Source organism: Copadichromis virginalis, linkage group LG12 (assembly GCF_057382275.1).
Source record: "Copadichromis virginalis isolate Kocher_CV1m ecotype Utaka linkage group LG12, C_Virginalis_male_GT1.1, whole genome shotgun sequence".
NCBI classification, from domain to species: domain Eukaryota; kingdom Metazoa; phylum Chordata; class Actinopteri; order Cichliformes; family Cichlidae; genus Copadichromis; species Copadichromis virginalis.
In genome coordinates, this window is record NC_140629.1 from 24898724 (window position 1) to 24912682 (window position 13959).

Sequence of the window (13959 nt, forward strand, 5' to 3'; positions counted from 1 at the left end):
CCAGGCTTTTTGAGTTTTTTTTATTTGGTTTGGGGTTTTTTGACATTGGCCGCTTTTTCAGTAAACCAGGGTTGTGTGATAATGCAGTCTGATAGTATAATTTGCACCAACAAGGTATTTCCCAACAAGCTATTAGCCGAAAACCTGGCATATTTTTGATTGATGCACGGTGTCTCTGCCCAAAAAAACAAACAAAAAAAAAAAACCAGGAAACTGGACAAGCAGAGGACAAAAGAAGAAACTGCAGGCTTAAAAAACTAGCTGCAGAAAATGAACAGTATCTGAAAGTTGTGTCTGTAAGAAATAGGAAAAAGCAAAAGATCTGAGAGATGTATTTTTCCCTTAGTTGATCCAGCTGCTGTTCACCAAAGCCTGATTGGAAACAGTCTCAGTGAAAGGTTGGATGATGTGAAGACTCCAGCGACACTTGAAGTATTAGGGAACAACTTTATTAGGTGACCAATGCGCTTCGGCTTGTGGCCTTCATCAGGGTCATTGCAAAATATCAAACAGTTTGCGTTTAAATAAAAAAAAGGAAACAGAAAAACTCCAAGTGGACCAATCACACATTCACAAACAAGTGGAGGGTTGGTTATCAAGAAGCCATTTGTAAAAAGACTAAACGGGCAAAAGGCTGAGGTACACCAAATGACACTAGAACTGGACTGAAAATCAGTGGAACAAGTCTAATGGAGAAACAAATCTAAATTTTTGGTAGCACAATGCTGTAGTTAGCACTTTCACCTCAGAGCAAGAATATCCTGGGTTTGAATTCTCCAGCCTTTCTTTGTGAAGTCTACGTATCGTCTCCAGGTGCTCCGGCCTGCCCCTGGCTGTTAGATTAAATGATGATTCCACACTGACCACAAGTATAAATGTGGATTTTATCTCTCTCTTGATAGATTGGAAACCTGTCCAGGGTGTATCCTTCCTCTGCCCCATGAAAGCTGGCATAGACGCCCACCCAGCTGCTACCCTGAACTAGATAGGTAGAAGGAAATAGATGGAATCCAGATTTGACATTCATGGTTGAAACTGTTGTCAGTATGTATGACGGAGGTCAGAAAACATGCACAACAGTGAGTATCTACAGCCATCAGTAAAACATGGTGGAGGCTATTTAATGGTTTAGGAGTGCATTTCAAGCAGTTGTATTAACAATGTCTTCTTAACTGATGAAACTGTGAATGCCGAAAAGTGCCATCAAATTTTGATACACTTTGTAAAACTTTCTGAAAAGCATTTGATTGGAAACAACTTCATTCTTCAACATGACCCCCATTGAACATGATCTCCCATTGTCCTAGCAAAATATAAAGAAATGAGGGGTGACTTTTTCAGCGTATTGTATGTTGATGTGTTCAATATGTTCTGCACAGTGTGTGCATTAAACATTTGTTTTGCTTCTAATAAACAGGACTGTTCTGCCATTAATGTAAATAACTTGATCGTTTACAGAGAACATATTAAGGTGTACACAGGAAGGCGAAATACTAAAGCATGCAATAATGGATGCAACTGGAGAAGAGACGTCTTTTCAAATGCCAGATCTAAATACTACAACAAAAGGTGCTGTGTCTGAACTCCTGGAGGATGTTGGGAACTGTAGGCAGAGTATCAACCAGGAGCTGAGCCTTCATCTTCTCAGTGACTCTCTCTTCAGCGAGCAGCAGAAGCTCAGGCATGTGTTGGACTGGGCTAACAGATATCTCTGCAGTGGTTCAGTGATTTGCCATCAACTCTGCAGAGCTGACAGTTTGATAAACAATATGAAAAACAAAGGAAGCAAGAAAATCTCACCCAAACATTCATCTGGATCTAAATATCATCATCCAGTTTCCTTTGATGCCGGTGCTCGTGAGGTATATGGGGGAGGATCAAGTATGAAAACAACTTGTCAGTCCAGATCTTTAAATGATCTAACCAGCTCCTGTAGCTATAAGTTTTCATATGACCTCCACAGTCCAGTCTCCTTTTCCCCAGGGACACAGGAGGAAAATTGGCCTGATACTGAAACTGAAAATATAAAAAGCACAGAGCAACAACATGCCACCAATAAACACATTTCTAGCCAAGACTACCGCAGAACAAACAGATTTCACATGTCTAATCAAAGGGACCACACATTCACATCTGATGCTGCAACACACTTGATCAAAGAGTCCACATCATCTGGGAGGAATGCCATTTGTAAAAAGAGCTCCGCGTACAGTGAAGTGAATATCTTAAAACCGCTAGATGAAAGCAACAATTTCAGTGGCATGACTTCTAAAAGAGCTGGAGCTAAAAGAGAGGTGTCAGAAAGTCAAAAGGTACGGAGCAAAGAGGACAAGTGGATGGAAGAAAATGAGAAGGAGAAAATACAAGATGACAGGAATGAGGGAAATTATAGAAAAGAACAGGAATCCAGTTCAGATCACACACATAGTCAAATAAGCCTCGCTGAGCCAGAGATGATACCTGAGCAGACGGCAAAAACAGCTAATTCCCATGTTATCCATCCCTTGAAATCGTCATTAAACTTGAGTGTGTATGAGCAGTACCAGCTATGTGTGGCTCAGCTAAATCACCTCAGAATAAGCCAGCATTTCAAGCCTGAGTCACCTGTGAAAGAGGGGACGACATCTGGAGAAATGGGCGATTATGTTAAAGCTCCAGCTTGTCCGGGGTCTTGCTTTGAACTGAACTCTTACATCACAAATCCTGAGATTAAAAAACAGGTTAACAACACAGGAAGCAAAAGAGCCACCGCAGCAGAAAGCGCAGAGGAGAGGAGCTCACATGGCACCAAGAAAACTCCTAGCGAATATAGAAGTGCAAAATCTTGCAGCAATTTGACTGTGAAGCAAACACCTACAGCTTTTATGAAGGAAACTGCAGAAGAGAGAGCCTCGAATGATGAGAACAAGCCAGGTGATGTGTACTGTGTGGAGAAGGATGCTGCTCCTGTTTCTAACCCAGGTATGGAAATCGTTATATATGTTGTATGCAATCAGTCGACGTGTGTTGATGGTCCGGGGGTGTTTGGACCCTGAGTTTAGAGTTTATGGACCTTGTATTTTGGCCTTTAGTTTGTTTATTATTTTCCTTTTAATCTTCTTTTATTTTCTCAGTATTTTGAGTCTTTAGTTCTTTGTTCCAGTTACAGCTTGAACTTTAATGAATCATTTCTTTAGTGTTTTCCTCTGTTTTCCATCTGTCTTTCCTGCATGTCAAGCTTACTACTGAGTTTTCTTGTTTTATTTATCCTTACTAATTTAGTGTTTTACTTTGGTAGTTAACTTTGGTTTCCATTCATATGGAGTCCTCTTGTCATGATGTTTGAGTCTTGTTACTCAGTTCCTATAACCCTTTAAAAGACAAGATATAGTTGGAAAATTTGGATTTTCCAGTGAATCCACATCAAAATTACAGAATTTAAAAAGAATATTAAAAAATTGTATTAGTTCAATATTTCAAGCTATAGTCAATTAGATGAAAAATCTAATAAATAACAGTCCAGTTAGCACAGTGGTGTGGTGGCAAGAAGGTCCTGGGTTTGAATCCACCAGCTAACTGGAGCATTTCTGTGTGGAGTCTCTCCTGGCATGTTCTCTCCTTGTTCTCTGGCTTTCGCCCACGGCCCAATTATGTGCAGGTTAGGCTAATTACTGACTCTAAACTGGCCCTAGATGTGAACATGAGTGTGAATGACTGTCTCTGGCAACCTGTCCAGAGTGTACCTCATCATCCCTCACCCTATGACAGCTGGAAAGGGCTCCAGTCAAACCAAGACCATCCAAATCCATCCATCTGTAGAAGAAGACAGATGGAAGGGTGTTTCTTTAAAATGCTATAGTTTAAATTGTTTCAAAAGATTAAAAATGTGGCATTGCTAATTATTACTATCAAGGTGTCAAGATGCTTTCACTTTGTCATGAAATGAACCCTTAGGTTATGAGATAAACAGGACAGAAAAAAAGATGATCAAGTTTTACATTTGGACATTAACGTTTGGCTTTTCATTCCTTTTTTGTTTCTTATCAAAAACTAAATTTCCTCACTTCTATCCTTGGAAGAACAAATCAGCCTGTCATGGAGTTATTTATAACTCATAAGTGCTCTACAGCAAGGTGCCAAGGGCTTTTTACAAATAAATACTGTAATTCAAGGAATGCTGAGATGAAAAGGTTTAAGCAGTTTGCTAATATGTATTTCCCCCCTCTTGTGTCTGTGGTTAGGTTTGCTTCAAAACAGGATTAGACATCATCCAGACAGTACAGACCATCAGAGGATTCTCAAAGATCCAAAAAATAGAGCTGGAGATAGAGCTCGCTGGATCCTCACTGATAATTCACTGGGAGAAAGATTTCCAAGGTTAGCTAATTTAGTGTGTGGAGAGTTGTTTATAACCTTTGAACAAGTTTATACTAGAAAAACTTGTTAAGTTTCCCCAGACGTCTACGCTCTCCTGATGTACACTTTTCTCTTCTTATCTAAGGGCATATGAACCAAATTTTAATTTTAATAGCCAAATAATTTTGTCTAGTGTGTGATGATGAGAAGTTGAATTTCACCCTTTGTCTCCTGCAGACATCAACAAGCAATCAAGTACACAAAGAAACTGAATCTGATCCCGCGACCTGTACAGACACACACTCTTCATCATGACGACTCTGGACTTACATCATGTGAGTGTAAGCTTGACATCAAAATTACAGACAAAACTGCAAAAAGATGATAAAGTGCTATAAAAAACAGAAGATCAAAGGAAAGCTCAGTCACCAACATCTCACATGACAAATTTGCTCCAACTGTTGAAACTTATGTATAATTCATTTCACTCTTTATCAGACATTCTGGTTAACAAGCCAATATAATGTTTACTTATGCGTTTCACTTTTTAACCAAGTAAATGCTCAGAATTAGCGCTGTTTTTACATCAGAATATAATGTGTAACTTTGTCTGTGAAGGTTCTCAGTCATCCAGGTCATCGTAGTCAAAGGAGCTTGGAAAGAAAAGCGTCTGGACTTAAAGAAGTCCAGACGCTTTTCTTTCCAAGCTCCTTTGACAATGTGTAACTTTCATTCACACTTACAGACTCTGCCACGGATGTCACTATGGACAATACCTTTGAATACCAGGTAGGAAATCTTTACTACATGCGCACATAGTTTTAGCCTTTTTTTTTAAACAGTTTTTTAAACCCAAGTCTATCTGGTGTTTTAATGTAATAATCTTAACATTGGTTGTAACATTTCACAGTGTCTTGTTAAAACAATCCCTCTACTTTCTGTTTTGCATGTTGTGGTGTCGTTACACCTGCTAGTCAGCAGGCGTCCCTGTAAGAGACCGCTGGTTGTGTTTGCCTGATGAGGTGTGGCTGTTCATCCTGTCTCTGCTGCCTCATAGGGATTTATCCATAGTGGTGCAGGTCTGCCACCGCCTGCATGCACTGGCATCTGATCACTCACTGTGTGAGTGAACCTGTAGTTTGGTAAACACTTCAGCTAGATTTTAGTATCATTCTGCTAAAATTCAGATCGAACACAGGACAGATGTCAGAGGGATTTTCTAAACTTTTCCAAGTAGCAGCACATGGTACGTTCTCATGATGTAAGAGCTTCCAGCTGGTGTGTGCTCTACTGCTCCCTGAACAAACATACACATGATTACACTGACCTGCACAGTCATGCATAGAAACTACAGTTCAGAGTTTTGAATGAACAAAAAAGCTGCTTACATTAAACAAAAGTTTATGTTTTACTCCTCCTTCAAGGGAAAAATCTAAGGCTTGAAAACTCGGCTTTAACTGACCAGTGGTTGCTGTGTGTGGGCAGACGTTGTCCTCGAAGTTTGTTTCTGTATAGCTGCAGTGGCCTCTCTGTCTGCTCCAGTGGGCTGCAGATGTTTTTCTCACTGTGTAGGAATTCGCTTAAGGTAAAAAAAAAAAAAAAATCCAATAACAAGAAAAGTAATACAAAAATATGATTCAATAGAGTAAATAACTAAATGATAATCATGCAGAGGTGGCATGAAGGATTGGAAGTTCTGCTGAAAGGCTGTGAAAATAACTTAGAGTTGTGTCTGACTGTTATGTAAAAAAAATCACATTCATTATCTATTTTTTGTGCTGCCACTTTTTTATTAAACCCAAACTCTGAATGCATATTCCATCACTGGTCACAAGTCTCATAGATGTAAAGTGTGTAAAATGTGATATTTTGCGGCTTACATCAGTACTTTGTGACAGCAGTGCAAATATCGTGAATATAAAGTCATGCGATCATTTCAGGAACTCAAGGTCACAAGTTGTACTGGTCCTGGTCTCCATGGTGATCAAATTTTGTCAGTGATTAGTCAGTGCTGTGATCACGTGACTAGTGTGGATGTAAGCTGGAGTGGAGCAACAGACACAGGAGTGAAGGCTCTGACGGATTACAGAAAAGGGTCAGTAAACACACACATATGTTTGTTTTCACGGCTTACTGAGTAACCATGACCTAATTATTACCATAACCTAAATACAAAATTTTAAGCATGCCTTCAAATTCATGAAATCCGGGATTTAGTCCCCACATTGACTGTTGGTCCCCATGAATACAGTGAGAGGCCAATTTATGGTCCTCATGAAGACATTTAAACAAGTACACACACACACAGGAGGATGTTACAGTGACCCTAACAACTCCCACTAACTGCCTTGACCTAACCTCTAAACCTCTAACAAAGTAAAAACCTTCACTCCAAAAAATGTCATCATTTTAAATGATGAAGGGATGATTTTTGTGCTGATCACAGGTTGTGTATAATTGACTTCTTGTCATTTTTATCTTAGTGAAGTGAAAAATATGTTTTACATGTTGAATTGTTTACTGTGCTCAGAGTAAGAAGGGCATGTTGTATGGTGAAAATATTATATCTTCATATTTGTGGGTCTGTCCATCTATGCACCCATCCACAACTGGTAGATGTTCGCACTTCCATGAGTTTGGTTTTGCCTGAGTTTTATTACTGTTTCCCTTCCCACTGATGCCAAGTGTTTGTTGAAATCAGTCCATCCAGTTTCTTAACCTCTGTTATAATACCAGATAAAGAATCTGACATGGGCGGATAACTTTGTTTCTTCTTCTATAGCCTAAAATCTGTTGTCCTGAATGGCTGTCAAGTCACTGATGCCCCACTGAAAGAACTTGTCCTGAAACACAAAGACAGGTCAGAATCCTTCCCTATTAACACATTTACTGCTAATGGTGGTGTAACTCATGCTACACTGTAGGCTTAGGTGGGGGTTAGAAAGTGTCCCATAATGCACGTGCATGTTTGTCTCTGGATAAACTGTCTTTGTAAATATCGTGCATGAAGGGTTTTTTGGGGGGATGTCTTCAAGTGGTTGTCAGATGAGTTTTAGTTTAGTCAAGTTGAAATATGAATTACACTTCAGACATGAAATACAGTCTCTCTGTCAGACAGAGAATTTCAGGGCACTGTTAAATTTGCACTTCTTCTTCTTTTGAGATATTGCAGGAATTAAATGTCTTTGCACTGACAGAAAGGGGATTTTCATCGGTCCAGCCCACTTAAGATCACAATGGGCTGTTGTGGCCACTGGTATAAAAGGCCTTGAAACCTCTGACTTAACTGAATTAATAACTGGAGGAGTTGTGAGAATTGCATCAAAGAGAAAAATTATAATGTTATTCTGATAACGGCTTGTAGTGGCTGACACCTCACATTCTCAAGTCTAAGCCTCGAAAGACGCTGCTCTTATGTTTCAGATAATCCTTAGTTAATCCTCGCAATCCTTATTTTAAACTTAGTTTGAATTCCTGGACACCGAATGGTTTTATTATTTGAAATAAATACCACTTCGTCTCGTGAAGAATGAGATGTGATTATCAGAAGGACATTAAATAACCACCACATCAAGATTGTCATGTTGTTGTTTTTGGTGTTTACAACATTGTCTTTTAGCCTGCGCAGGTTGGAGGTGTTTGGCTGTCAGTTCCTTACTTCATCCTGGCTACAGACAGTATATGAGGTGCTAAATTTTGATATAACAGTTAAAAACACATACTATTAATATAAAAAAAAAAAAAACTATGATGCTCTGCAGAGCTTCATTTACTAAACATGATTTAGCATGTGAAAAAGTAAGTCCTTGTACATTTTTGCATGTCTTCATATCCAGATGTGCTCCGGCCTTCAGCATCTAAACATCGGACGAGTGCCAAAAATCACCGTAAACAGCCTCACTGGGTTGACAGCACGGCTCAAAAGCCTCATTTCACTGAATCTCACAGGACTACAGGTGGATAGTTTTCTGTGACTCAATCTGAATCTACACATTGAATGTTTATGGAGTTGCAGCTCTGTCTTTAATAGTGCTCTAAACGTAGTCCCTGCCGCTAACAGGTCACTCATGCCATAGTTGATACTTTGCTCCAGAACTGCATTGAACTTCAGAGTCTGTCCTTCAGTTCCTGTCCTGGAGTCACTGACCTGACACTGCATAGCATCAGCAAATATTCACCTTGTATCAGGTATCCACACATATGCAAAGGGAAGCAAAGTGCACATAATTAATAAGAACCAAGCGTTGCCAGCGGTGTTCTTATCAATAGAAACCGGCCAGAGGAACTGTATAAAAATATGTTTTACTTTAGAAAATAAAAAGTTAAATTCATATTTTCATACTTGACATAACAATTAACATCTATGATATCCATGTGGGTTTTTGTTTGTGTGAGTTAGAGCTGTTGATGTGAGTGGCTGTAAAGCAGTAACAGATGCAGGTGTTCAGTCTTTGGCTCTGGGCTGCACAAGACTTCAGCAGCTGGATCTCAGCTCCACCAGCACCGGAAACAGAGGGTACAAAGCACGTCTCACCACATGTGATCAATGTGCTAGTGTCAGTGACGAACAAGTGAACCCTCACCTGTGTGTGTGTGTGTGTGTGTGTGTGTGTGTGTGTGTGTGTGTGTGTGTGTGTGTGTGTGTGTTGTGCATGCATGATGTGACCCAGGGTTTCTCTGCTAGCAAATTACTGCAACAGACATCTTCATACCATCAAACTCAGTTTCTGCCACATCACCGTAAAGAAAATACTGAAGCTTTGCCAACATTGCAAGAGGTAAAAACACACATTCAAAGATGTTTCTTTATTCTCTGCACAAAATGCAGAGTCACTGTGTACTGCCATTAATTCCACTGAGCAGAATGAACACAAGGACGTATCAATACAGTGTTTCAGAAGGTTGCAGTAGCTGCTCTTCACACGCTTTCAAACTCAATTTCTATTCATTTCTCTACATATTTAAATGTCAAAGGTTTTCCACTGTTGCAGTTCTAAATGTAGCACACACGAACACATTAGGTTCACCCCCCATGACCTTTTACAGGATAAAATTATAATTAGCTCATATATAAATGATGTTTATCAATGATGGGCAGTGTGTGTAGAATAAGGCTGTAACACAATCAAATGTGTAAAAAAAAGTACTTTCTGGATGGACTGTAGTTTATCTAGTAGCATCTGGTGAAGCTGTGTCACACGAAAAGGAGAATCGGGGATGTAGCGGGGAGACTGGGACAACTTAAATAGTGAACCTTTTATAAAATGTCCTAATAATATGTGCAGAAGGATATCAGCTGAGCCATCAAATATTGAGGACAGGCACTGAGGTCAGCTGATGTCACAGGACTGTGGGCTCCATTTAATGGGTCTGCCTGAGTTGACACTCTGCTCATTATGTTGTATCTGTCTCCTAAATTCAATTGAACAATCTTTTAGAAGTTCATACGAGTGTAAAACCATATATGAGTGCCACACTAAACAAATTACATGCTGAGACATGATTATGCAGTGTGAAACTCTGTGATGTTTTCGTAGCATATGACAGTTACGAAAGTTGCAAAAAAAAGACTTTCCTTCCATCTTATCATGAGCACACTGTAACTGACCATGAAAATAAAGCATGTCAGCACTGCAGTAATTAATGCAATGATGATCTAATTGGTGGAAATTATTCGAAAATATGAAAGTCAGCTGCTAGTGATCTAATAAGTGAGTGACATGGCAGAATAAAGGAGCAATCTATACCCAAATCAAATGTCTTTCTGTAGTTACAAAATATGAAAAATGCATGCTGGCACCTATGATCTGGTTCCATGTTTGTCTCCTTTTAGGCTGAAGGTGCTTCATCTCTATGGCTGTGCACATCTACCCACTGAACACGAGATCAAAGAAGTGAACAGCACCGTTAATGTTTCCCCTTTGTCCTGACCCTGACAGTTATATCTCCACGAAATATTTATTGAACAAATCAAAGAGGGAAATGTTGATTTAGCCAAGTATGTAGCATTATTAGTTTTATTTTTCTATGCTATTACATGAGCAACAGGCTAAATGAGGTCTGCCATGGTCTGAGGGACTATTTTCAAGGATGACTAAAAAGCATTTAATACCGGTATATGTGCTTGACTGCATGCGTTTAAAGATTGTTATCAGATGTGCAGAAATCTGAAGGGTGTATCGTCTAAGCATTAAATATTTTCTGTCATTATATAACTTTGCGGGAATTTTTTAAAAGGCTGCTTGTTTTTCTACTTTTAACTCAGGTTAATGTTGTTAGGTAAAAACCTATCTCATCGTATTTTACAACTTAAAATTAAAAAAAAAAAACAAAAAAACTGCTTTTGTTTGTATGTGCCGCTGACTTTGTAGTGGTGTAGTGGGTTACTGCTACTTAGAGCAAAACTGTGAGCTTGTTTTTTTCATCTGAATTGAGTCAAATAAACTAAAAATAAACTAAAAACAGAAGCTAAGAATACTAAGATTTAATAAACTGTTTATAAAACATGAAATGGGGGCAATGGGTTTAATAATATGTCTGATTATATTTTACATTAAAATGTAAAGATTACAGTCTGGCTACAAAGGCATGATATTGTACATGGAATTAGCAAAAATAAAAGATGCAGGAGTACTTTCAAATTTCTATAATTTGCATTCCTGTGTAGCATTGCTGGTATCATCATAGCAGGACTAGCAGTGTGTTTTGCACTAGTATGACTCCAGGTTTAAAGAGCCTTCCAATAAAAGCTCCAATGAGTACTAATAATCAAAGATAGGAAACATAATTCATATGCTGTGAATGGCCAACTATGTTACAAAGTCAAAGGAGGAACCACATCAGCAGTGGCACTTTAATAAGACAATACCGAGGGTTTACTTTTAACTTGTTTGAGGGCAAAACACAAAAAAGTGCTGTTTTTATGCAGTTGCTGGTTTTGCAGATTTTGGCCACACTGTTAGGATTCTTGCTTGATGCTGTTTGGTTTAACAGCATTTGCAACACCACATTTTATGGTCCTAAAATAGTTTATTATCAGTATTGCATGCCTATAAAAAAGAAAGAGAGACAGGAGGGGGAGGATATAAAAGAAACATATCAGAAGGAGTGAGTCTATTCCTGGAGCTGCACTCCGTCTCCTTCCAACAATGGGGTTTAACCTTACGACTGGCTATCAACTATCAAATGGAAATCCAGCTCTGAATTTAATTTCACTTTACCTAACAGCTAAACTCCTGTAGGCTCTGCCTGTTTTTCTAGTACTTTTTTTCGCTCTTTTTATTATCTGCAAATACTCGCTTTCAAATCTAAAAGCCAGATTGCTGCAGAAATTAAAAACAAAACTATGGCAGCAGCAAAGAAAAAGAGGGAGGAGGAACAAAAGCGCCTGAGCTCTCTCTTTCATGCCTACGATGTGGATAATTCTGGGCGGTTTGAAAAAAATGAATTCAACACCATTTGCCAAGAACTCCACGTCTCGTCCCAGGAAGCAGAAGGCATTTTCAATTGCCTGGATGTCGACAAGGATGGCACGGTGACCTTAGAGGAGTTCCTTAGTGGCTTCAAAGAACAGCACCAGGAGGAAGAAGATGATGCTGAAGAAGACACAGACTCCTCAGCTTGGGATAAAAAAGAGCAGGTCCTGTCCAGGTGAGAGGTGAAAAGGCCTGAGTGCTCTGAGTGTAGCTAACAGCAACTTGTCATAGCAAAATGTGTAAAATATGCTTTTGCCTGCATGGGGCGGTCTTCTTTAATGGTAGAGTAGGATTTATGAAAGGTTTGAATCCAACTATTCTTGTGGGTACAGATCGTGTAGTTTAGGATAACAGAAACTGATACTTTGACCTGACAGGAAGCTGAATATGAAGATAAATTAGATGACAATTTATTTATGAAAATGTGGACCAAGCATTGCTGACATGTCCTTAAACAGGAAGCATAACCAATAATCTGGTTCATTAACCTGATTTTTACTGAAGAACAAAGTGTGATGTACTAATCTAGATTTTTTGTGTGTTAAACAAAATTTAACAATATCACAGCTGTCACATTTTGTAAGATATGCGATTGAGGTATCTGGTTTGCAGAGCAGTCTGTAAAATCAGGTCAGTGGGCATCCAGCTGGAGGATTGCTGCTTAACCTGCCATAGGCAGTAAAAACTGAACAATGTGCTTGGTGACTTCATTGTATTCCACGTACTGCACGCAAATTTTAGCTTTTTTGTCAATGGATCCTAATGTTTTTCACACAAGGAAACCATCCTTAGATAACAAGAGTAGGTTGGGCTGTGTTACCATGGCAGAGCAGGAAAATCAGGCAAATGTGCCAGTGTGCCAAAAAGTGATGAAGATGATGAACAAATAAAGTAATTTTGATGTAGAAACAGCATTTCAATCACAAGGTAGAAGGTGCAATTACTTTTTAGCAATCTGAAAGCTACATGTGAGGTTTCTTTAACCTGTTGTAAATGATTACTTTATAAGACAAGGACGTCAGGCTCATTATGATACCTGTTAGTGTAACATTAGAGTATTTTAGTATGTTTTTGTTCATTTTTGTGTATTTTCCCATATAAACTGCAGTGGAAATGGGAAATTGCAGCAATGAGAATACTTACAAAGACTAGAGAGAACATATTTCTTCCATGTTGGTGTATGTTCATTAATTCCATGTTAAATCCAGAATTTAATTTAAAATCCTTCCCATCTCATGCAAAATCTTAAAATATTAGGAGCCATCTCATCTTAAAGACCTCATAGTACCATATCAAACAGGTAGAGCACTTCGCTCTCAGACTGCTGGTTTACCTGTGGATCCTTGGATATTTCAAAGTAGAAGCAGGGAGGCAGGGTGTTGAGCTTCCAGGCCCCTCTTCTGTGGAACCAGCTCCCAGTTTGGATTCGGGAGACAGACACCCTCTCTGCTTTTAAGATTCGGCTTAAAACATTCCTATTTGATAAAGCACATAGTTATGGTTAGATCAGGTGACCCTGCATCCCCCTTTAGTTATATTGCAGTAGGCTTAGGCTGTTGGGGGCTTCCCATGATGCACTGAGTGTTTCTTGCTCACTCACTTTTTTCACTCTCTACATGTTTAGTCGTTACAAATCACTGCCTCTCTTCCACAGAATGTTTTTTGTCCTGTCTTCCTCCCCTCACCCAGGCAGATAGCCGCCCCTCCCTGAGCCTGGTTCTGCAGGAGGTCTCCTCCTATTAAACAGGAGTTTTTCCTTGCCACTGCCATCAAGTGTTTGCTCATAGGTGATCATGAGCAAACACTTGATGTTGAGGTTTTCTCTGTTTTCTCCATGTTTTTGTAGGGTCCTTATCTCACAATATAAAGTGCCTTGAGGCAACTGTTTTAGTGATTTGAAACCATATAAATAAAACTGATTTGAATTTGAAAGGTCCTCAGTATGATATAAACGTAAAGTCTACTATCAAACAGTTAATATTATTGTGTTGAAACAGATAAATAAATTAATATTTATGTATACATGGTTTTTTTTTTTAATATTCGCCTCTATTTAATGTGATTAATAGTCAAATAATAATTTGGGCCTGGAAAAAATGGAAATCTAGACTACGTGTGTGTCAGTCTGTTCTTCCCTCAGTTACAGAAA

The 13959-nt window shown here is 39.0% G+C and overlaps 1 protein-coding gene across 1 annotated transcript; it reads left to right on the forward strand.

Annotated features, from left to right (window-relative positions):
- The first annotated feature begins 883 nt into the window (after positions 1–883).
- Positions 884–10665, forward strand: LOC146697117 (uncharacterized). Its single transcript, XM_085474233.1, has 15 exons — positions 884–1079; positions 1459–2961; positions 4221–4356; positions 4573–4670; positions 5081–5146; positions 5314–5457; positions 5760–5920; positions 6276–6430; positions 7118–7195; positions 7955–8021; positions 8172–8291; positions 8396–8523; positions 8735–8851; positions 9006–9113; positions 10169–10665. The coding sequence occupies exons 1-15, from the start codon at positions 1070–1072 to the stop codon at positions 10263–10265; spliced, it is 2988 nt and encodes a 995-aa protein (XP_085330359.1). The 5' UTR covers positions 884–1069; the 3' UTR covers positions 10266–10665.
- Positions 10666–13959: the final 3294 nt, after the last annotated feature.